General features: G+C 40.9%; 1 protein-coding gene across 5 annotated transcripts in view; it reads right to left on the bottom strand.

The window, feature by feature from the left end:
* DIP2C (disco interacting protein 2 homolog C) overlaps positions 1 to 22387 on the bottom strand; it is a 316036-nt gene that overhangs the window by 132216 nt on the left and 161433 nt on the right. For 2 of the 5 annotated variants that reach the window (XM_035564300.2, XM_035564299.2), the window contains exons 2-4: positions 13929 to 14000; positions 11176 to 11343; positions 762 to 872 (exon numbers count right to left, since the gene is read on the bottom strand). In XM_035564300.2, the coding sequence (XP_035420193.1) occupies positions 762 to 872; positions 11176 to 11343; positions 13929 to 14000 (351 nt within the window). The remainder of the gene's footprint in view (positions 1 to 761; positions 873 to 11175; positions 11344 to 13928; positions 14001 to 22387) is intronic. The other 3 variants (XM_035564302.2, XM_035564301.2, XM_050708814.1) reach the window with 2 other exon arrangements.

The following is a 22387-nucleotide window of genomic DNA, read 5'->3' on the forward strand; positions in this document are numbered from 1 at the left end:
GCTTGACCAACCTAACGAGGGAACTTCATAAGGTCACGCTTACTACTCCCAGTCACCTCCTTGTCTTTCATATCTCCCAAAACAGTTTCCAGGATTATTTATTTCACCACTTTCTCAGATATCAAGGTGAGGTTGACTGGCATGTAGTTTCCCAGATTTTCCTTCTTTCCATTCCCAAAGGCAGGAGTGACACTTGTTTTCAAAGAATCAAGAGTAGCTTCACAATGACATTGGCCTCAGCACTTGTGGGTGAATCTCACCACGTCCTACAGCCCTGTACATGTTCAGTTTGTTTAAACATTCCCTGTCCTAATCCCCTTTCACAGAGGGTAGGTTTTCATTCCTCGAGACTTTCCCACTGGTCTCTGGGGCCTTGGATTCCTCAAGGCAAGTCTTACCAGTAAAGACCAAGGCAAAAAAAGACATTAAGTATTGTGGCCTCCCATGTCCTTTGTCACCCAGTCCTCTGCCTCATTCAGCAGTGGGCCCACATGCTCCCCACTCTTCCTTTTGCTACTTACAGGCCCACGGAAGCCCTTCTTGTTACCTTCACATTCTTTGCCAGATGCAATTCCAGATATGCTTTGGCTTTGCAACTCCACCCCTGTACACTTGGACAGTGTCTCTGCATTTGTACAATTAATTTTTCCCATGTGTAGGTATTATAAGAGTTTACAACAGAACTCTTTTAAACAAGACAAAGCAAAGAACCAGCCATTTCTATTTTTCATTCCAATTCTCTAGTCTTCAGTTCTACTTACCCGATCTATAGCGCTCATCCCGTGACCCTGAGGACCTGCGACGGTGATATCGAGAGGAAGAGGATGGAGTAACAGGAGTTCGACGTTCTTGTGGTAATGCCTGGTCCACCCCTGCATTAATAAAAAAAATAAAAAATGTATCATCCTCATGAAATTCCAGAACCTTAACAGTGAGAAGGAGCTCAGACTACACTAGAAGTAGAAAACGACTATTCAGTGGCTAAACCAGGTCATGTCAATTGATTAAACAGTACTTGCCACTGCTCAGCTTCTCTGGTGTGCTTATATCCCTGGTTCTCTAATAAGATAAGCTTTATCCAAGATCATACACTACATAAGAAGAGCACACAGCCTGTAAGTTTGGGGAGGATTTTTTTCCAAGCAGGTGACCTTTCAAGGAGTAATATTCAGGAAATATTTTAATATGCTAATAAAGGCAGATACTATTGCAATGGATCTGGAAGCTTTCCTGCAAAATGGTTAAAAACATTTCCTAAGATTTAGCCAGTGTGTATAATAAATGCTTCTCTAAAACCTCATCCAGTTAGATGGTATCAGTTGGTGACAACACAATATTAACCTATATATATTACATCATTGGTGGGAAGACTACTATTCAATATCTATGGGCATTTTCAGCTACCAAGGGCCAGAAAGTAAGCAATGACTGTTCTAAAAACAGGCTGAAATAGTAATCTGTTCTGGCAAAACAATTAAAATAACTCAGCCTTATAATACATACCTGCAGCATCTCTGCATGCCAGGTGTAAAAAGCCAGTATGTAAGGTTCAAATTTTGTATTCATCTCTCTTCCTTAATTTTTTTAATAGGCATTTTCTTGAAGGATCCTTCAAAGATAGTAGTGCTATAACTGCAACAACATTCTTTATTCTCTAGTCTGGTCTATTCTCCCATGTGCCTGGTGACAGGACGAGGGGGAATGGGCTAAAGTTGTGCCAGGGGAGGTTTAGGTTGGATATCAGAAAAAATTTCTTCACCGAAAGGCTTGTTAGGCATTGGAATGGGCTGCCCAGGGAAGTGGTTGAGTCACCATCCCTGGAGGTCTTTAAAAGACGTTTAGATGTTGAGCTTAGTGATATGGTTTAGTGAAGGACTTGTTAGTGTTAGGTCAGAGGTTAGACTAGGTGATCTTGGAGGTCTCTTCCAACCTAGACGATTCTGTGATTCTGTGAACATATATAAACACCTCCAGAAACTAATTTTCCTTCACAACTTCCCGAGAAAAGTGAAGTGAGTTACTTAAGCAGGATAATTCAAACAAACAACAGGAAAAGAAAGCAAACATAAATCTGTAATAGTGGCATAATACGCCACCCTGTTCTCTCACAGAAGAACCTGAGTAAACAAACACAGTAAGCTATGCTTACAGCGTAGGTCTAATAAAGCAGAGCATCAGGCACTATGATTCACAAAGAAAAAAAAATAACAAAAACAAAAACAAGAGATCATAAAGAAATGAAATTCATTCTTTTGCCTTTTACTTTTGGCTTATTATTTTTTGACTTTAAAAACCAGTTACACACCATGTGTTAACTGTAGGAACAGAAGTAAAAATGGCTCCTGCACTTAGGGTTGATGGTAGGAAAGATCTGTTAAAACTCATTAATTAAATTATTAATAATTAAGTTCAAATGAATGATTAAAAAATTGAAATTGGATTCAATAAAACAATGCTTGGGAAATATGTTTATATTTTTCTACTAAAACAATGTAAAAACTTTCCATTACTATTTCTGAATTGTTCAATGCTTGCTTATTGGGGTTGGATATGAGTTGGAAACAAGAATTTTTAGGTAGAATATAGACCAACAAAAATGTTACGTTGTTACGTTGACTTCAATGAATCTTAATTGTTTCAATGGACTATTTTAAAAGCATTTTTTTAAAGTTGGCTTTGTACACTTATTTCTTTGTGATGCAGAAACAGAACTGAGAATACAGCTTCTCTCAAATCTTTAGGATATCAGAAATGTTAAGTCTGCGTTGATTCTGTGGAGAAATACCTGGTTGGCTAGAAAATGTACTTGGAGTAAAATCTCATAGATGCACAGAAGACAGAGTGAATCCATAAATTTTCTTTTACTCACACTGCAATTAATAATTCACACTCTTACTTCAAAGAAAATGTCTTCATTGAACTGCTCTGTCTCCATACTACAGTACTGTGTAATTTCACTACAGTAATCTGCAATTTCTCTCAAGTCTTTATATTCTTGAAAGTATGTGAATGTAACTTCTGAACACTGAAATAATCAGAAGAAATCTGTGGTGGTTTTTTTTGTTTGTTTTGTTTTTGTTTTTTCTGAATTTTCTCCTCATTTGTACATTTAGTGTTTTTCTTTCTTTACTGGGTCACCCTGGAACCACAAATATAACACTAACAACAAACATTAAAATTATCAGTTAAACTAATCTTGATTGAAAATGTTCAGAAAATTATGCTTCAGTCTGTACAAGATTATAACCAAATCTCTGTCCTTATCCATATTGCCAATCTTTTTTTATGGCAATGAGATACTTTCTGAAAATCACATACACTTACAAAAATCCTGAAAAAACACAGCCAAATCATGCACCTAAAATTGTTACAGGGTTTTGGTGAAGAAAGCTGTGCCACAACTTCACGTGGCAAACTGCTCGTGTGGGGCAATGGCACGTGGACAAGAACACGCAAAAATCCATTAGTTGCTGCTACTGAAGTACAGCATGACTATAGAGAAAAAGTGGATTAAATGCATCCTTCCAACAAGAAAGCTGCAGGCCTTAGAAACACTGAGGGGAATTAAATTGTGAGGAAAAGCACCAGGGAGATGCACAACTCTAGCAGGCAGACCTTTCAGGTAGACCTGTTGGACGAAGTACATTGAGGCCTTTGTTTTCCTTCTGCTGGCCATTTGTCTATGAGACACCCCAGTTGCCTCAGGCAGAGAACAAAGCCCTTTTGCACCTCACAGAGAAGGCAGGGCATGCAGGGTAGGCGCAGGCTCTGGGCCTGGTACTGCAGCTGGCAGCAGGAAGCCGGCCGGCCGGCTAACACCACAGGCCGAGCCGCTCTGGGGTAGGCTCTTCCCTCCTCCAGCTCCCCACAGAGACTTGTCCTTACTACAGACACAGAAATCTCTCATCTAATCTTAAAATTCTGATACTTTACATTAGTTTACCTTCATCCTACTTTGTATGTATGTAGTATATTTTTAAGTGAGTCTCTTCTGATACGACCAGTGACAGGGAGTTAGTTTCCTTAACAGTTAGGAAAGAGACAGCCCCAACATCCTATGCTGGTATTCATTTAAGGCCACAGCAAACTACATGAGAGTAATAAATACCCTCTACTTTTGTGAGGTCTGGGGATCATTTGGTGACTTTACTTCCCACTTTCCCATAAATATAAAACCAGCAAATAAACCTCTAGCCAAACACAGAGCCAGACGTGTACTTGGTTCTCCGATTTACCCAAGTTAACTCTGCAGTGACAGGTAGAAGCTCTGCATTAGCCACCTGTGGGGAGACCTCTCTTTGTATTAAATTCCCTGACGTGAGAAAACACAGAGCATTTGGAGAGACAGTAAGAAACCTGGTGACAGCTCCTTACTGAAAGGGCTGGAGCAGGACTTGCCCAGCACCGCAGGGACCCGCACCTTCCCTGTCCTGCACCTGCACCCCCAATGGTGCAAGACAAGGTACGCAACAGCTAGAACCTACACGCTGCCATTTCTGAGTGATAGGTAGGAGTGAAAGCCATACAGGCTAATGAATACCATCAAGTCAGTGAAGTGTTGCCATAAATAGCGAAGCGGTGTTAACAGCAGAACTGTTCACCTCCATGAAGGCTCTGGCAATACAGTGCAGTAACAAGCATCCTTTTTTCACTTGGAATTCTGAACGTAACTAAAACCCCCAAACTGATGGCTTTCACAGCCAGCACACAGGTTCCGTGAGTTAAGCGCTAATGCCTGTTGAAGTACAGCTTCAACGAAACGTGTTTGGGGATCAGTGGAAGTGGTGGTGTAATGGGCTTTGAGAATTCATACTTGGATCGATTCCTAAATTTAAGGAGGCAGCAGCGCAATGAATGACTTTCATTAAAGAAAGGACAGTGTCACTCCAGTGGCCTGTAGACAGACACAATCCCAGTCACTGTCAAACTAGCATCATTCTTAATAATGCCATAGTCCTCTGCAGCCTTGTGGATAGCAGGACTTTGAAAGGTAAGTATAATTAGCACCACTGAAAGAACCATTACTAGTTACGAAGAATTTCAGCAAAATATATAGTAAAAACACATGCCTGGAACACAGTTATTTTACATAAAAGGATGAGAAATCAGTGCTTTGTGCTCTTCACATTACACATAAGCATTAGAAGGTGCACTGGAGCTAACAGCCATACTCTTAATGTAAGTATTAGTTCATTTATCTAATGCCGCTAATGTGGGATTCAGCTTGCAGATTAAGACACCTATATTTAGGTGTCTACAAGACGGTGCTTAAGCTAAGCCCCCATTTTGAAAAAGAGACCTAGGCCAGGATACAGGACTCTAAACAGAGGTGTCCAATGTCTTTTTAGATGTAGAGTATGATACCTGCCTTGATCAGGACAGCTTGTGTCCCCTTTAAGTTGTTTTCTATGTGCTCACTGTGCAGATGCCTCTTCTACTTTAGGAAATCTTGAGCAGTATTAGACACTTATGTTCAGGCAACTCAGCGAGCCTAGGGGAGCTTGAAAAGCTGTGCAGGGGGTCAGCGGAGGTATCTGTCTGCTTTTGAATAAGCTGAACAGCTCTCTGGGTTTCATTAACTGAATTAACTGTGTCTCTTCACTTAAGAATGGGAGTTTAAACACCAGGTTCATAGGCAGACAGCTTAATGCAGATATATCAATCTGTAAATCCTAACATGCAAGCTGGATCCTATCTTTGCTGCATTTATCTAAAAATGCAAGAGCCACAGTAAAGCTATTTAAGCAATACCATTGCAAGCTGGACAATTTTATTTTTATGCACATGTAAGGCACAGAACTGTCAGCTGGAAACAGGCCTCATTCACTTCCTTGCCTTCATGTTTATGTTCCTCTCTTCCAGCCTTTACTGCTTTTGTAGTTGAATTGTGTTGCTGTGTTTCAGCAACGTGGCAATAACTGCATTGCCCTCTCCAACAGAGGACAATTGTTTCCTCAGTGACAGCTGCCAAGTTGCTTTAATACATCTCTTATTCCTATGACTGTGTCAAAAATTTGAATCTAAAAATGCTGAAATGTCTAATTGACAACAAATAGAAGGCATTCTTAGACACAGGCTACTTTCACTGTTCTAAAACTAAATTACAGTGTATGACCCCAGGAGAAAAAGCTGTAGAGTAAACCCAGCAACTCCAGGGCTGGTGGGAAGGAAGGCAAACAGTATTTGCAGTGCAGTTTTAAGAACAGTATTTACAATCAGTTCAAACTTCCCTGAGCTTCTATGCAATGGCTGCTGGCTCTGCTTTAGAAGCAAAGCCAAGGGATGAACACACCATATATTTTGTAAATAGGTTAAATGTCACACCACGGAACTTGTTCCTTAGCGTGGCACTTCACTCTTCCCACCGGATATAAGTAATAAATTCACTGGATCCAACCAGTCCAAAGGAGATTTAAAAGGTGATGCTCCTAACCAGACAACGAGGAAGGTGGAGCCACTTTTTGCTAGATAAACCTGGAGAAGATGGAATTTCTGATTAGATATGTTTCATTAAAAATCTTTCTTTCACAGGTGATCTTTGACACTTATTCTTGCACTTGGTTCTAATTTCAGACAATGCACGTACTTCAAATGTATCTTCTTCTTTCCTTATTACAATCTTGAGCTTGCCTTTCATCATTTCCTTGTAAGTGTTAAGCCTTCGGTTCAAACTTAGCAGGGCTAAAAGAATCATAGAATCATACACAGAATGGTTTGGGTTGGAAGGGACCTTAAAGCCCACCTAGTTCCAACACCCCTGCCATGGGCAGGGACCCAGGCTGCCCAAAGCCCCATCCAGCCAGGCCTCGAACACCTCTAGGGATAGGGCAGCCACAGCTTCTCCACCTCACCACCCTCATAGTAAAGAATTTCTTCCTTATATCTAACCTAAAGCTACACTCTTTCATTTTAAAGCCATTACTCCTTGTTCTATCACTACATCCCTGATAAAGAACTTCTCCCCACCTTTCCCGCAGGCCCCCTTTAGGTACTGGAAGGCCGCAGTAAGATCTCCCTGGAGACTTCTCTTCTCCCGGCTTAACAACCCCAGCTCCCTCTGTCTTTGTGGCAGAGGTGCTCCAACCCTTCTGATCATCTTCTCGGCCTCCCCTGGACTTGCTCTAACAATGTTTTCAATGTTTCTAATATTTTCCTTTTTTTCCTCAATCTCTTAGAGATGGTGGCCATCACATTACTGCTCCAATTCACTCACGATGTTTGATTTCCTTTTTTCTCTAGGTAGTCCCAAAGCTTCAGTGTTAGATTTGAAGGTTTTTTTAGGAGAACATAAAGAAAGAGACTACCTATCCCCACAGCAAACACATTCACCAATGTGCTGGCCAACTTACACTGCCAGCAGTTTAACATCCTTCTTTCAGCTTTCAACAAAACAGGGATTTGCAGCAGACCTGTCCATTCAGACAGTGTCGTGAATTCCAGCAGTTTTGTATTTTGACAGCTGCACCAAGCTCTTCACATGCCTCCATTTGCTCCTTCTCCTCTGTTCCAGCATACACAAGCTTTGTTTCAAGGACTGCAATGGTGCATTTCTTTTCTACCCACCATTGCTCACCTCTGATTGAACCATCTTCTCTTAGCCATTTGTCAGATTTTCAGACAAACATCTTGATGTCTAGTCCTATGTTCTTATGTTTCACAGATGCTCCCCATGCACACCAACAGATATTTAATTGAAATTCTTCAAATTCTTTAAAAAAGATTCTGACTCTGATCTGTACTATAAATATCCTCCCTCCAAAAATCCATCATGCTGAGTGCTGAAACCACTACCAGCATCAACAGCTGATACACTAGCTGACTTCATCATGTACTCATTTCTTCCCTGACACCCATTCTTTGTCTCATTAACAGACAAATTCCTTCCTTTGAAGGAAGATACCTTTTTCTCTGTGTTTGAACAGGCTTTGATGTTATGAGGTCTTACTGCAGGATAGGAAACAGAGGTGCCACCATAAAACAAAGGCTGCTTAAAATAATAAATGGACTCTCAGTCAGCATGGCAAAAGCAAAGCAGTAACACAGCTTCCACAGATGGTACCAAGGGGTAACTCTCAGATGCTCTCAGAACGTCCCTTTTTAACCAAACTGGGCCCTGCGAGGCATCGACCAATTCAAACCAAAACACTTTCTGAAGCAAGACTTACTAAACTCTCATCTATATGCCATAGCTTCTCATCTGTGAAACATCTTAATATTGTTTTCAAAAACGTGGCCATGAGTAGTACAATGCATACGCCTTGCAATGAGATAAATGTTCTTAGCCTGCATCTACACTTTGAAATGCTCCACCATGGTTATCCCTTGCTAAGATCTTTGTGAATTAGGAAGGCAGATGTGACAGGAATATTACCTATTGTTAATAAAGTGAATACATGAGGGATTTTTTTCAATTCTAGAATCAAGTTTTGTTTAAACATTTCCTTGCAATCTTTGCAATCCAAATAATGTTACAATCCAAACAATGTCTGTGGAAGAGAAAATGAAATAGTAATCGCCCAGTTTACTTTCAGTGCCCGAAGGGCTAGCAGCAGGAATAGTTGAAAGCAAATGGATGCGCACATATGCATGGAAAAGTATGCAAATGTATGCACACATTACAGATATACATAAATTTGTCATGTTGATAACAGAGGATACAGAAATTGGTTCCTGTAATTCTGTAGAAATTTGTTTCATGAGGTAAAGGCATCTTCTGTGGGAAGGTGTTATCTGCTCCGCACTGCATAGCTTGAAATTTCCTCCCTGCACCAGTGCTGTTGGGGCTCCGGCAGCAGGAGATCCAGTATTCTGTCTCTAGGCCTGCAAAAGGAGCAGCAGGTGCCTTTTAAGCGCTGCATCTCACAGGTTTATTAGCCATAATAAATAGAGCACTGGTGACTGGTCTACATGGTTACGCTACAAATAGAGCTACATTGGTGGTACCAACGATGGGGAATTACAGAAAGTAATCCAGTGTAGACACAGCACTTGATTAAGAGAGAATGAACCACCCATGTCTAAGCTGTTAGAAGCAAAGCTTAATTGATAACAACATTGTCTCTCTGTTCTGTGAATGAATAATCAAATTTCCTGGCAAAAGACTGCAAGCAAATTGGGCAAAAACACAGCTTATACGGGATGCAGGTAATTTAGTTATTTTTCTTCTAGTGAGGGTTTCTCCTAATAGCACGCATGCAGCAGTCTGCATGTTATCGTACCCAGAACTGACTGATCTAATCAAGATAATCTTCAGAAAAGCATTCTGAAATGAATGCCTGTTTAAGTGGTTATTCTTTCAGCTCTCGGCTGTCAGGGCTCCTCTGCAGAGGCAGCAAGAGAAAGGTCACAGCACAAGAGAGATCAGGAAGCATGTGCAGATATAAAGGTCCAGATTCACTATTATTTTTAGACGTCTGACATACGGACACGCTAAGAAAAGAAAAATTACTCTGCGCACAGAACCTCTCCAGCTACAAACTGACATCCTGGAGAAAGCGCTTTGAGGAAACAAAGCTGTAATTTGGTCTCCCTAAGTTAAAGCAGGTGGGAATTTAATGGAAAAGAAAAAGGGGGCTCCCCCTATCCCTTCTCCCATTAACACTGCCAAATGCGGCATATCCGTTCCGGATTTCTGAATGTTCGACAGCCTGGCTGGAACGGTACAAATGTCCTTTGCATATGTGCAGTCTGTGCAGCATCTGGATGTGTCAGACCTATTGTGCATGCACCGCGGAGCCAACTTGCAGATGTGCAGTGGACCCAGCAAGTCCCCCATGCGTCAGGCTCACTGCGCATTTGCTGTGTAGCATATGTGACAACACACTCTCTGGGATTTTCTTGTCCAAAATAGAAACCCTAAGAGTGAACTCCCACATCACCTGATGGAGTATCAACCACATGGCTGCACATTTTCCCCTTTCGGATTAGGATTATACCAATTCCTGAAAAGTGCTCTCCCTTTCTAGTGTGATAGCATCCCAATAAGCACAACAAAAAGAACTCTGTTATATAGTTATATGTCCGTGTTTTTATGTATGTATATAGCCAGTGCTTCTACTGCCTCTGTTTAGCACTGAAATGGCTTTATATAATTAATTCTGTTAAAACCTAAATTCCAGTTTAAATTTAATCATTTCCATTTTATGGAAAACTCAGGCGGAGGAAGATAACAATGTCAGAGGGAACCTGACTTAGCGCAGCCCCACCACGTAAGAGGAGAAACACAAGCAACACAATCAGGTTTTGATGCAGATTTCCTCTAGAGTATAATAGCAAATTTGTTTGAAAATTAGAAGGGTATGGGTGTCTCAAAGGGATCATCTTTTCCCAGGTTTGTCTTACCCTGACAGAACAGCAAATCCCATGGTCCTTCTAGCCATCTTACACTGTGTCTGGGACGCCTTGTGGGAGCATGGACAAGCACACAGTGAAGGGCGCATGTGTCCACATGGCTGGCAAGAGAAAACCCATTGTCTTGGGGGCCTGTGAACCCTCTGGAGCCTTGCTACAAACTCAGGGAGTAGGAACAGACTGTCTGCCTGCCACCAGCCCCAGGATATCCCCAGAAGGCAAGATGAGTGTCTGCTGCAGGGCACAACTGCACTGGCATGGCTTGGGTCATGCCTCGCCTGTCTATGCTGTGGACATGTAGCCCTGCAGGAAGTTCTTCCACTGGTCTGCTCTACCAGCCTGATGCCTGCTCCTAGAACTTGGTCTGCTTCTGAAGGGCCTGGATGCAAGCTGAGTTTCAGCGCTGGTCTCTACTTGAAAACAGCATGGAATTAGGGGTGCTTAGACTTTTACAGCTTCCTCCTGATCCTGATGGGCTTGGACCTCTCCAGAGCTCTGTAAAAAGGCAGTGCCAAAAAGGGAATTAGAAACACATGCCTTCCTGTGTTTCAGCAGCTTACTGTACGGAACCTCTTCCAAAGGATCCATGGCATGGATGCTACACATTAACATGTTCATACGTTACTGAAATTGATGATTCTTTCTCCTTGTCACCCCTCTCTCAGGCAGACAACAGGCGGTTACAGCCTCCCAGAGACGGCTGTCCTGCCTTGTCACGGGCAGCTCCTCGTCTACCTTACTGATGCAGGTGTCTACCAGAGGCTTCCAGATGAGGCACACTTACAGACAGGTACGGACTGGAAAAGATGCATTCGTGGTGCTCACCAAAACGAAAATAAAAGAGAGGCCGGTTTCCTGCCGTGCTGGCTGCTCTCTCTCTAGCGGCCGCTTCCCGGATGTCACAGACACCAATGTTGGCAGTGCGGAGCATTCTTCTGGCAGCTCCTTCACTGTGTTGCAGTCTACACCGTACTGCGGCAGCTCCATTCGCTGCTGTAACAAGTTGAAAAAAACTAATTAATTCACGTTTAGTTTTTTTACATTTGTTACAGCAACGAATGGAGCTGCTGCCCCCATGCAGTACAGCACACACGCACACGCACGCACAGACACTACAGGACACTCACGGAGCCAATGGGGTCAATGTTCCACTCTGCCAACATTGGCGTTAGTAATGTTAGCAAAGGTGCAGCGAGAGGACTGGGTGTCCAAACAGAGGGGAACTGCCTTTGGATTTCCTTTAGTTTCTTGCGTGCAGTCACAGAATGAAAATCCCAGCCCTTCCCCGATGCCTTCGATCCCAGCAGAAGAGCTGTGCCCATTTCCATACTGTTTGAAAATCTCTCTAAAACTTCTCTTCCTCTTTAATAGCAAGATCTAAGACCAAAGCTTGTAAGTTCTTGCAGTTCCCCATGAAAACAGATTACAACAAAGAATCAAATGACTAATTTGGTCATCTGCGTGATTGCTCAGGTATTAACAGAGGCTTATAAAAGGCAGCCTCTGTTTTGCTATCCTAATTCTTCTTCGAAAGGATTCATCTCTCCCTTCCTGGTGAGCAGGGACCTCAAGCCATTCGGGTGAGTGTCTTAGAAGGAAAATACCAAATTGCACCGTTTCAGGTTTTGTCCAGAAGGTAACACAACAAAACAAACAAAAACTACAAAGACAGCAAAGACCAAGCACAAATAGTATCAGCTTCTGGAGGAAAATACTTAAATACAGTAGAAGCTAATGTCTTTAGCCATCAGCTAAATGATTGAGCTTGATGGATGTGCAAGAAAACAGCAGACAGTATTTCAAAATTCCTTTCCTCTCCATCCTATCATAATCTTCTTTCACTCATCCATGCCCTATATTCCCAGTGCAGGATTTCCTGGGAACTGGTAGAGGGGGAAACATTCACCTTGTTTCTTCCCACCTTTAAAATAGCACTAGATCAGCTACGTCCTCAGTCTTGACCTCTTCAGATTATTGAATGGATCCCACTATAGGACTGACTTCCGTAGATCTCTCTGGAGAGATCCTTTCCTTTACGCTGGAAACCTTTAGTATCACACTAGAGACCTTGAAAGATAAACCTTGGAGGGTTCTCCACCTTCTCTCTTTCATCATTACATGCATGATGAATCCCCAGCAGTCTGAGACAAGGCTACAGTTTGACCAAAAGACTATGAGCTCTCTGGACAAAGTTGTATTTTCTTCTGTGAAGAAAAAAAGGTAAAACTAACTGTACAAACAAATACTGGTACCAACCACACCACTGTGTGGAGGATTACAAGGAGGTAACACTCTCCTCATAACACAGTTTATCTAAGTATATATCATGAGAACATACTGTGAAGACCAGATGTCTGATAGTTTGGTCAGACCAACAAGTACCCAGAAATCTAATAATTGCATCTCTGGGTTGTAGCTTTGTTGATTTGATTAGTTTCTTTCTGTTATGGCTCACAGTGGTTAAGAAACTACACAGTCACCCTCAAATCAGGCATTACTACTTCAGAAAAAAAGATGTGTCTGTAACACCCATCTCTTTTGTGGAATTTCCATCAGTGGAGAAGACCAAGTGAAATCCAAAGGCACCAAAATACCATTCTGCTATGGAGCTAGCTAATATATATATACCTGAAGAAGAGAAAACAAGGCAGTACCTCTACACACAGGCAGTTTAAATAGAAAACTATCAACACCATAAAGGAAGAATTTTGTAAAAGAAAAAGTGAACTAGTTCCCAGGCCTGCAATAAAAACAGGGCTCAGAGGACTGCCAAGTGCAAGTGGAGCCTCCATAAGGTCAGTGAGTCTGGAATAGAGTGTGTGACACACTCCAGTGGGACCAACACAAAATAGAGGCCTACAATTATACATAAAACCAAATATTCAGCTTCATGATTCTGTGCCTCCAAAGCATGAACTCTAAAGAGTTCTTTTCTTGTTTCTGATATAAACATATTGGAAATAACTTCAATGAAGCAATAAATTATTTGACATTCAGTTTAGTTTGAAGATTTTCCTACACTTTTTGGACAAGTACATGCAACCCATCCCTGAATACAGAGACCAACTGTCTATAAAGGATCCGTTGCTTATTCGCAATAGGACAAGCTGAAGTGCAGGGATGTTGCTGGTCTCTCTAGTGTCTTCAAAACAGAGATCTGGGCAGGAAACCCAGAAATGGAGGAAGGCACAAAGCTATAAGGTCCTCTTCTTCCACTCTTGTGGATACATCTCTTTAGAAAGCTTTACATGGCCTAGGTCTTAATGAGCTAGGACACCACATTGTCTTCTGTAGTTTTGTGTTACTTCTAATAAACAATGCCTCTCTAACGAGCCTAGCCTGATGTTATTTTCCAGACATGACTGCCAAACCCATAGCAACGTATGTAAAAAATGTACACACACATCAAAGCGGACATATATGTATGTTAATATACATTAAATGGATGGAATAAGCTTTTTCTGCATAACAATGGCTTTGTTTCTGTCACATAAATTTCTTCAGAGATGCAGATTTTTATTGTGGCAACTATCAGTATGCTTGACATCTTCATATATCGCAAGCACAGATAAACATACCAGGAGGTTGTGGCAGGTAGGCCCCAATTAATTTTGATCTCTTCTTTTCATATCCCTTCTGTGTGATGTCACCTGCCAAGAAAAGAAAAGGAAAATCAATAAGACGTGGATAAAGTCAGAGTCTAGCTTCTTCATGGCTGCACCAACAGCTTAGCCACCACTGCACTGTTCGTCTGTCTTGACAATTATAACGAACAAATGAAAGCACAGTATGATCGTTCTACCCAGAAAAAACTCATTTACGCCAGAACCCTTCTGACAAGTAAATACCCAGCCTTGTTTTATTCCAGCACTGGAGTCCAGCAGCAGAGTTTTAAAACCATTTTGATATGCTGTCACACAAGCTTTGAAAAGCTACAATGACCTTCATTAGGTTAATAAACAATGGATTATATGGAGTGCGTGGGCCCACGGTGGCTGGCAAAACACATTGCTGATTAGCATTTTTTGTCATTAATGGGATTTTCCTAATCAAGCATGTAAGGCACACAAGATTTGAAACTGCTGCTCTATCATTTCTGCAGTATAAATGTTTAGCCCACTTCTAAGCAGCAATGAGAGCAACAGAAACATAACAAAACAAATCTACCAAAGATCCACTAGAAAATGGTAGCATAAAGACTTCTGTCTGACTTGCCAACAGAACCTCTAAGAAACCTTGAAGGCAAATGTTTGAATTTCTTACTTTCTATTAATATGACCCTTCACTGTGTTTGCAGTTTCTTCAGGTAACTTTTTTGTATAATGTAAGGATTAAAAAATATTTTTCTGTGAACTTTTTTCTAGAAGAAAGTGATGGATACTTAAATAAATAGAACAAAACATATACTTTTAGTCTTACTAGAGTTCAGGAAAGGCCTGATCATTGGCTACAGTCCTGGCTCTGGAGCTCAAAACCTGTAGCTAGCAGTTAAAATACGTGTTCAAATGTAATTCAGATATCCAGATTCTTCTTTCCAAATGCATGAGTGCATGTGCACACACATATGTGTAAATATTAAATTCAATACAATCTACTCTGGATGCTAAAAAATTAGATGGGTTTTAAAATTATGAGATTTTAAAAATAACAACATATTCCCTGCCCTTTCTGTGAGTGTATCTGTTTTTGTGAAACTTAACATGCAGTTAAAGTTACAGCACCAGACTTGTACATTTGTAAAAAGTTGAGAGCTTAGGAGGGGAGAAACCACGGAAAGAAGTGGAGCTTTGGCAGTAACGTCCAGGCAGACACAGCAATGTGTGGCTCAGGCTCTCCCAACCCAGTGTTCAACCTTCACCTAAGGAGACCATTGCTAAGAGGACTGCATACTCATTTCCATCCCAGCCACTCTGTTCTGGATGCCAAATTAGCAAATGTATAGAGAAAGCTTTCTGTGGGTTGGCCTGAAGTCGCTAACTAAATCTAAACACCTTCAAATGGTAGCAGTTGTTCCTCGATGAAAGATCCCTTCTGGGGGATGGTTCCAACAAGCAAGAAGGAGGCAAGAGTCTCCCAGCCTCTCTGCCAGTGTCCCGAGCCAACCTCTCACCCCTCATCAAAAAACAGCGTTTAAAATAACACCTACCCTGTTCGCCACCATATCTCAAACTGCTCTGCAATAGAAGTCAGCTAAAATATCTGTGCTTTTAAATGAGGAAAGTGAGAGTGAAGCACCTCAGATGATAACTGTCCCATATTTACCCAAAGAAGAAGTGGTAGACTTGGCAAGAGGACCTATGTTTTTAAAGTTCAAACCCACTGTCTCTTTAAGCACAATTATTCCCTTCTTGAACATTTCTGGCATATGTTCTAACCAGTGAAACAAGCTCCCTCTCCATTATAATCTTCAGCTTCTCACAAAACAGACAGTAACTATAGATACCACTTCATTAAAATGTTGTCATTAAAAATGTGTTTATTTCTACCTGAAAATTATAAAATGTTCGAACAATTTTTTCTTTTCAAGTTTTGCTAAACAAATTACCATTCATTTCCTGTGCTCATCAATACTGAATGTTTATGTATTTCGGGCACATCTTAATTTGAATAAAAATCTGTTATTATTATTTTATGATTGCTTTTAAAGGAGCAGAGATACCCTAAGGAGAATTACAGCTCCGTTTGAGTATGTACAGGGTGGCAATGCCATTTTAAACACAAAGCTATTAACAATAGGTGCTCGACTATTGCTTAGTCTTCCACACACGTGGTAGTACATACACATGCAAATCGATAGCTTTCTATAATCGTGTGCATCATTGCCCTGGCAACCAAAGCTAAAAAAACACGTGAAAGCAAAATACAAAATCAAGATAGAAGGAAGTCTACTGCATTGTATAGTCTGAGGCAGTACACAAAACCACTTTATCAAGATTGCACTTTGTATTTTTTAGGTAGACTGACTTCATAATGTACACAGTAACTGATTAACCATTAAAATATTATCTATATATATATATAACTAATGCATTTCAAACCTATCTTGAATTCACTGTGAAAGCTCTTCATATATACTGAACACAGATCACCAAAAGTTAACTTAGCTTAAATTGTGCTCTTATAATTGTTACTCACCCAGTTTTCTATACAGAGTATTAACACCCTTGGTCTACATCCTCCATTCCTTTGCAAATTTATGCAATAATTTTACCTCTATCATATGAGAAGCATTCCCCTTTTTAGTTAGGCTCACCAAGCTCATGTTCTTCCACAGTATCGTATCATATGAATTCAGGCTTCGTTCTTGGAGAATTTGAATGGGATTACATGGACTAGAGTTCCTTGCCATAAGAATACAAGATGTACAATACCTTCCCATATTTAATTAACTCTTCTTTTCTCAAAAAGCCAGTGGCCCCTCAGGACTTTGCTGCATGCTTGCAAAGTCTATCTCCAAAGAAAGAAGGCAACAGCATCTCATCCCCAATGTCTTTACATTGTTCCCATGAGCAGGGAGTACCTGCAGGTTATTTTATTTACTACTGGAACGAACTCTTCAGAGGCCTGTAGACCTCCTCATTACACCAGCACTCTCTGGCATTCTTCTCATGCCACCTTCACCTGCGTTTGCGTGGCATCTCCAAGCCATGTGGCAGTGCCCAACAGAACATTGTGGAGAGGCATGCCAGTAGTATGAGCAGGAGACGAGACTGGCAGCAGGTTGAAGGGAAAAGGCCAGGTCAGGGATGGAGGCAGGAGGAGAAAACTCCAGCGTTAAGGAAGTGCAGGGGCTGAAGGAGCATGTGGCTGCAGGGAGCTCTGGGGATGGCTCTCCCTGAGACAAGAAAACCCCTAATTTCTGGAAATTTAGCAGCTGCCTTCAGCCCTCTGCTCTGCCTGCCTCCTTCCTTGGCTCTCCCCTCCCTTCAGGCCCTGGCTCTGCTCCCGAGTCCCCTGCCCTGCTCTGCTTCTTCTCAGCTCCATCCCACGGCCTGTCCCCGGGCCCTCTCCCCTCCTCGCTCCCTTCCTCCCAGGCTGCGTTCACCTCAGTTCACCCAAGGCCTTCGGCCTCCTGTTCACATCAGCATTTTCCAGGTTCTTTCTCAGGACATGCTGCTCTCCTCCTCCTCACCTGCACTGGTGATCTGTCAGGTTTCTGCCACAGGAGGGGCACAGACCCTGGGGCAGGAGCCGGAGAGGAGCACAAGCCTGGGAGGAAGCTGCTGGGGCAGGCCTGAGCTCCTCACCAGTAACCGGGTAGTACATTTTAACCTGGATTTTTTTTTCCCCATCCGTATTTCAAACTGACTGCCAGGGACTACTGAACAACGGGCATGCAGCACACCGACCCCAATCCACAGAACGAGTTCATTTGTTACTTCAAATCTTCCAGAGTCCTTTCAGGCACAATGGGAAAAAACGCCAGTTTTGAAATGCAAGGGGCAGCACAAATGGAAGGCCAGCCAGCCCGCCAAGGAAGAAGATTGCCCGGTCGAGCTGAATACAGGACCAAGGTTTTGTCACTCCATAATCCTATTCCCACCTCTTTATTTGTGGTTTGTGCCCCAGCACAAATTGCAGATGGCAAAGCTCTCCTACACGGGCACTCACTGATAACAAGTATTTTGTAGCTATATTTAGCAAAGCTGCGCTTAAAGTTCACTCGACTACGCTCCCCACAACGGTTACTGTTTGCATGATACTCTCCATTTTCTTGGAAAATTTACGATATTTACTCTTTCCTTCAACAGCGTTAGATTTCTGCCCTTTACAAAGATGACCAGGCACAGCTGGGGGGGGCGGGTAGAGGACAGTAAGGACCGCACACCATCATCACCAGCGAGGAAGGAGCTTCAGGCAGCACAGAGATACTCAGGGTATTCCACACTGCACGAGGCATTCTCAGGAGTAAGATGTGCGCGTAAACGATGAAGTTCCTCCCATTATCCTGTCCCCCCTCCTGGCTCCTCAATGAGGCAGCTGCCTCTGTTTACACTGCATGTCCTAGACTATAGACTGATCATGGAATTACAGCTTAAAATGAAAATAATAAAAACGTGCACATCAGGTAATCGGCAAAATATTGACTTTTTAATATTTGCTGGGGTAGCAAACATTTCATTAAACATGAAAATACTTCCACGAGAAACATATCTATATATTAACATCCTTCTTTAAAGTTTTTTAATGTTAAAAGCTGACAGCAGCTAGAAACACTCTCAACATCGACAAATAAGATGCTACAATACTTCCAAGAAAGTAGACTGCCTAAAGTAAATAGTATAGATACATACTACTAGATATAGTATGAAAGTTTCCTTTTCAATTGAAAGGTTTATTAGTTGATCTGTTGTCACTTCCTGAACACAAACATGTCCAGTCTTGATGGACTGTTACCAGGATATACAAAGTAAATTTATTCAAGCAAAAGATAATTGCATTATACTGAAGGAGAAAGAAAATAATAATAATAATAATAATAATAATCACCTAAACCTTTCCTTTTTCCAGAAAGGTGCCAGTGCTTATTACCATTCTCAGTCTTTTTGGACACAGCACAGGTGAAAAGCAAATGATAAAAACAGGAACCACAATCACCTTGTTATTGCAGTGAACACTCAATTTAATGTTCAGTGATCTCAAAGCCTGACTGATGCTGACGGTTTCCACTACACACGCATGTTTTGAAATGAAATTTCAGACTGGGACTTTGAATTACTTTCAGGCACTTATGAAAAATCTGCCACAGGAAATAATGCAATCAATAATGCCTCTCCAATACACCGACTGAAACAGGTCGTTGGTGAGCGCCTTTCCTGAGCCCATGATTTTCTGCCCTCTAAAGATTCAATTTTCTGTAAGACTTGTTTATTGCTGATGACTCAAGTTCAGTGTCAGCATCTTGGCAAGAGGGATTTGAATGAAACAAAGCTCCTCATAAAGAGAACTGTGACTCATTTACTTCTCCCACTCATGATGCAGTCTCCCTGTCTGGTCTCCCAAAAATATGCCCAGAGACAAAGGATTTCATTTTGGATGGTGGAAGTATAGAGATATAAAAACTGCACAAATCTATTTCATGCAACTTGTACATGAACACAAAAACACGTACGTCAGAAGCTGTTTTCTTCTCCAATATCTTTTTTAAAAGATGCTCAACCTCACTCACAGCTTTAAAAAAAATCAGAATTATGGGGAAAAAAACATCAATCTATAGCACTGGTCAGGTAAATTAATGGCATTTGCATGTTTTCATTGCAAGCAGTACCATAAATTACACTGCTGCTCAAATGTCTTTAAGGGGAATACACTATAGCTTAAAGGTTTCAATGATAATTTCACCCACATATAGCTGAATTCTCTCTTTCCCCAAGGATACATTTTGTTCCTGTATGTTGCAAGCAAAGCAGAAAATGGCTGAATTTCAATGACAGATAAGGAAGGGTGTCTCGTGTACTTTATAGCTTATGTTTTCTGAAGTGGCTGCTAATTCAGGAAAAAATGTTTAAACAGATTACTCCATTAACAGACACAATAAACCATATTAGCACTGCGAAAATAACACAGAAACAAGGTATTTTCAATTTCAAAAGTATTCCTGTTCAAAATAAGTACTTTCTTCCCGTTCTGTGGATATACAAATTAAATATCTGCCATATAATCTATCCGGTCTTAGTTTTAATTTGAATTTGACATTATTAAACAAGGAAGACAGTAGTAAATCATTTTACATAGAACATATTTTTTTTTAGTATGTCCACCTTGAATCCCCAAAGATCCCTTAATCACCTTCCCCACTTACTTTCTGGTCTCAAAGTCTTCAGCACATTTTTCCAATACCCAAAATACGCCTGGACTTCAGAAGAAAGAAAAAACCACCACCGCCACCAACAAAAAAAGCTCCAAAAAGAACCCCTAAAAACCCAATTCAATCCAACGAAAACAACCCCGCTGGATTTTTTTCACTCCAACCCTCTGCTCTTCTGCCAACCCGGCCGCAAGCACAGATTGCCAGCGGCATGGCACGCCGCCAGAGACCTGGAGGCCTCGCTGGAGACCCCGTCTCTTCGGAGGCCACAAGTGTGTGGTCCCCAGCCTCCGCCGAGCTCCCCAAGAATGGCATATTTGTGCAGCACGACTTTTATGGCCTGGATTATTGTAAAGTAAACAGAGACCGGTCTAACAGTGAAGGTTTCCATTCTCAGTGTCAGAGTTTATTTCATTATTTAAAGCTTTAACGAACACTTTATATAATGAAAGCAATCCTTGCCATTTTTGGAATTTTATGGCTGTTGGGACCCTTCATAATGTTGTTTTCCTTCCTTTATTGCTTTATAAGGCTTATAGGGCACCCTTGAAGTATATATCCTTTTTGCAGCTGCTGGAAGCTCATCTTTCATCTCTCCACTCGCTTTCCTGTTGCCTATAAGGTACTTGCCTGTTCTAGTTATTCTCCCTGCCTCTAACACAAACCTTGCAGAGTCAGATCTTGCTGAAGACGAAAATAAAATACAGTCCGGAAAAGTACGCCTAAGGAAACATTCCTGATAAATGTTATTTAATAGACAGGCTTTGTATTTCAAGTTAGAAATGTTCCCTGAAGAAAGATAATTACAGCAGTAATTCCACTTATCGTTATTTAGAATTTACAGTTCAGAGAGAATCAGCCATTTCCATACCGAGTGTGCAGCACTGTGCTGCGTACTTCACAAATCTCTGTCCTGATTCTTTCCCAGCCCTGAAAACGTCTTGGGGGGAAAAAAAATACACAGGAGGAGGAGGAGAAGGAGGAATACTAAAGGAGGAACACATAATAGCTATATGAAAAAAAATAGCAAATACATTATCTGCAAGTATATATCTACCAGTCTGCAAGTATACTTCCTCCTCTGTTCAGATGAATACAGCCAGGCTTTCCAAAAGGAAAAACCTGCAATATCAAAGTAAAATGCTATAATTTATTAATAAGTAAATTTCTTTTTTTGCTACATCTCTAGGAAGCAGCCTATGAAAATAACCCTCCTGCTTATGAGCTTGTATTTTAAGCTATTTATTTTTTCACTACTTTGACCATTCTTAAGTTTAACCAAAAAGTCCAAATGGATTTATCTTTGGAAGAGAATGCAAATCTTTTAAAAAGCAACAGATTTCTAAACCTGTCATCCACAAATTTGCTTCCAGTATTTTAATGCAACAAAGTATGACTTCTGAATATGCTGGGGAAAAAAAAATATAAAAAATATTTTAAAATTATTTTAAAAATTAATTAAAAATTAATTTAAAAAAAAAATATATATATATATAACCTGATATATTACAACTTTCTGCTTTCTGATTTGGGTTCACCATATAGCTTTTGCATTTGAGATTAGTTAACGCTAATCAATAATAGAAGTGTTTCAGCAATAATAAAAATCACTTTATTTTTTCCTACTGAGGGTTAAAGACATTATGGTGATTTAAAAATAGGTATTTACAGCAGTTGTACTATCGTATTAGTATGCCAAAATGTCCAAATCTCTTCCCACAGTTTTTGTAATTATAGAACCTCTTCTGGGCAAAAAAACCCTTCATGCAAATACAAATTTCCACGTACTTTGACAGCTGGACGCAAATGCAGAAATGCACAGATTTCTTAACTACCACTGGGAAACTGAAGTAGGAACACTCCTTTTCAAACTATTAGAAGACCGCTAATGGTTGTGGAAGAAAATTGAGGAGTTGTAAGTAGTTGTGAGCAGGGACTTGAATTACCATAACGAGTGACCCAAACAGCTTGAAAAACGCATCACTGGGGAGATCATCAAACTCAATAGTCTGGTCTACTATTTCAGCACAGCATGTTTTGTTTTATGACACAACGTGATTTTGAAGAATTAAAAGAAACTATCATTTATAAAGCAAAAACAAATGTTTTCCATTTCAATATTCACTTTTTCTTTTTTCTGTTGAAAAGCTCCAAAAGCCCAAGTGTAATAATGTGAACCATGTTATATGGTGTTCTAGAAAACCTCCCTAGATCTACAAGGTCCAGCTA

The sequence above is a fragment of the Cygnus atratus genome, chromosome 2 (genome assembly GCF_013377495.2).
Source record: "Cygnus atratus isolate AKBS03 ecotype Queensland, Australia chromosome 2, CAtr_DNAZoo_HiC_assembly, whole genome shotgun sequence".
In the NCBI taxonomy this organism is placed as follows: Eukaryota; Metazoa; Chordata; class Aves; order Anseriformes; family Anatidae; genus Cygnus; species Cygnus atratus.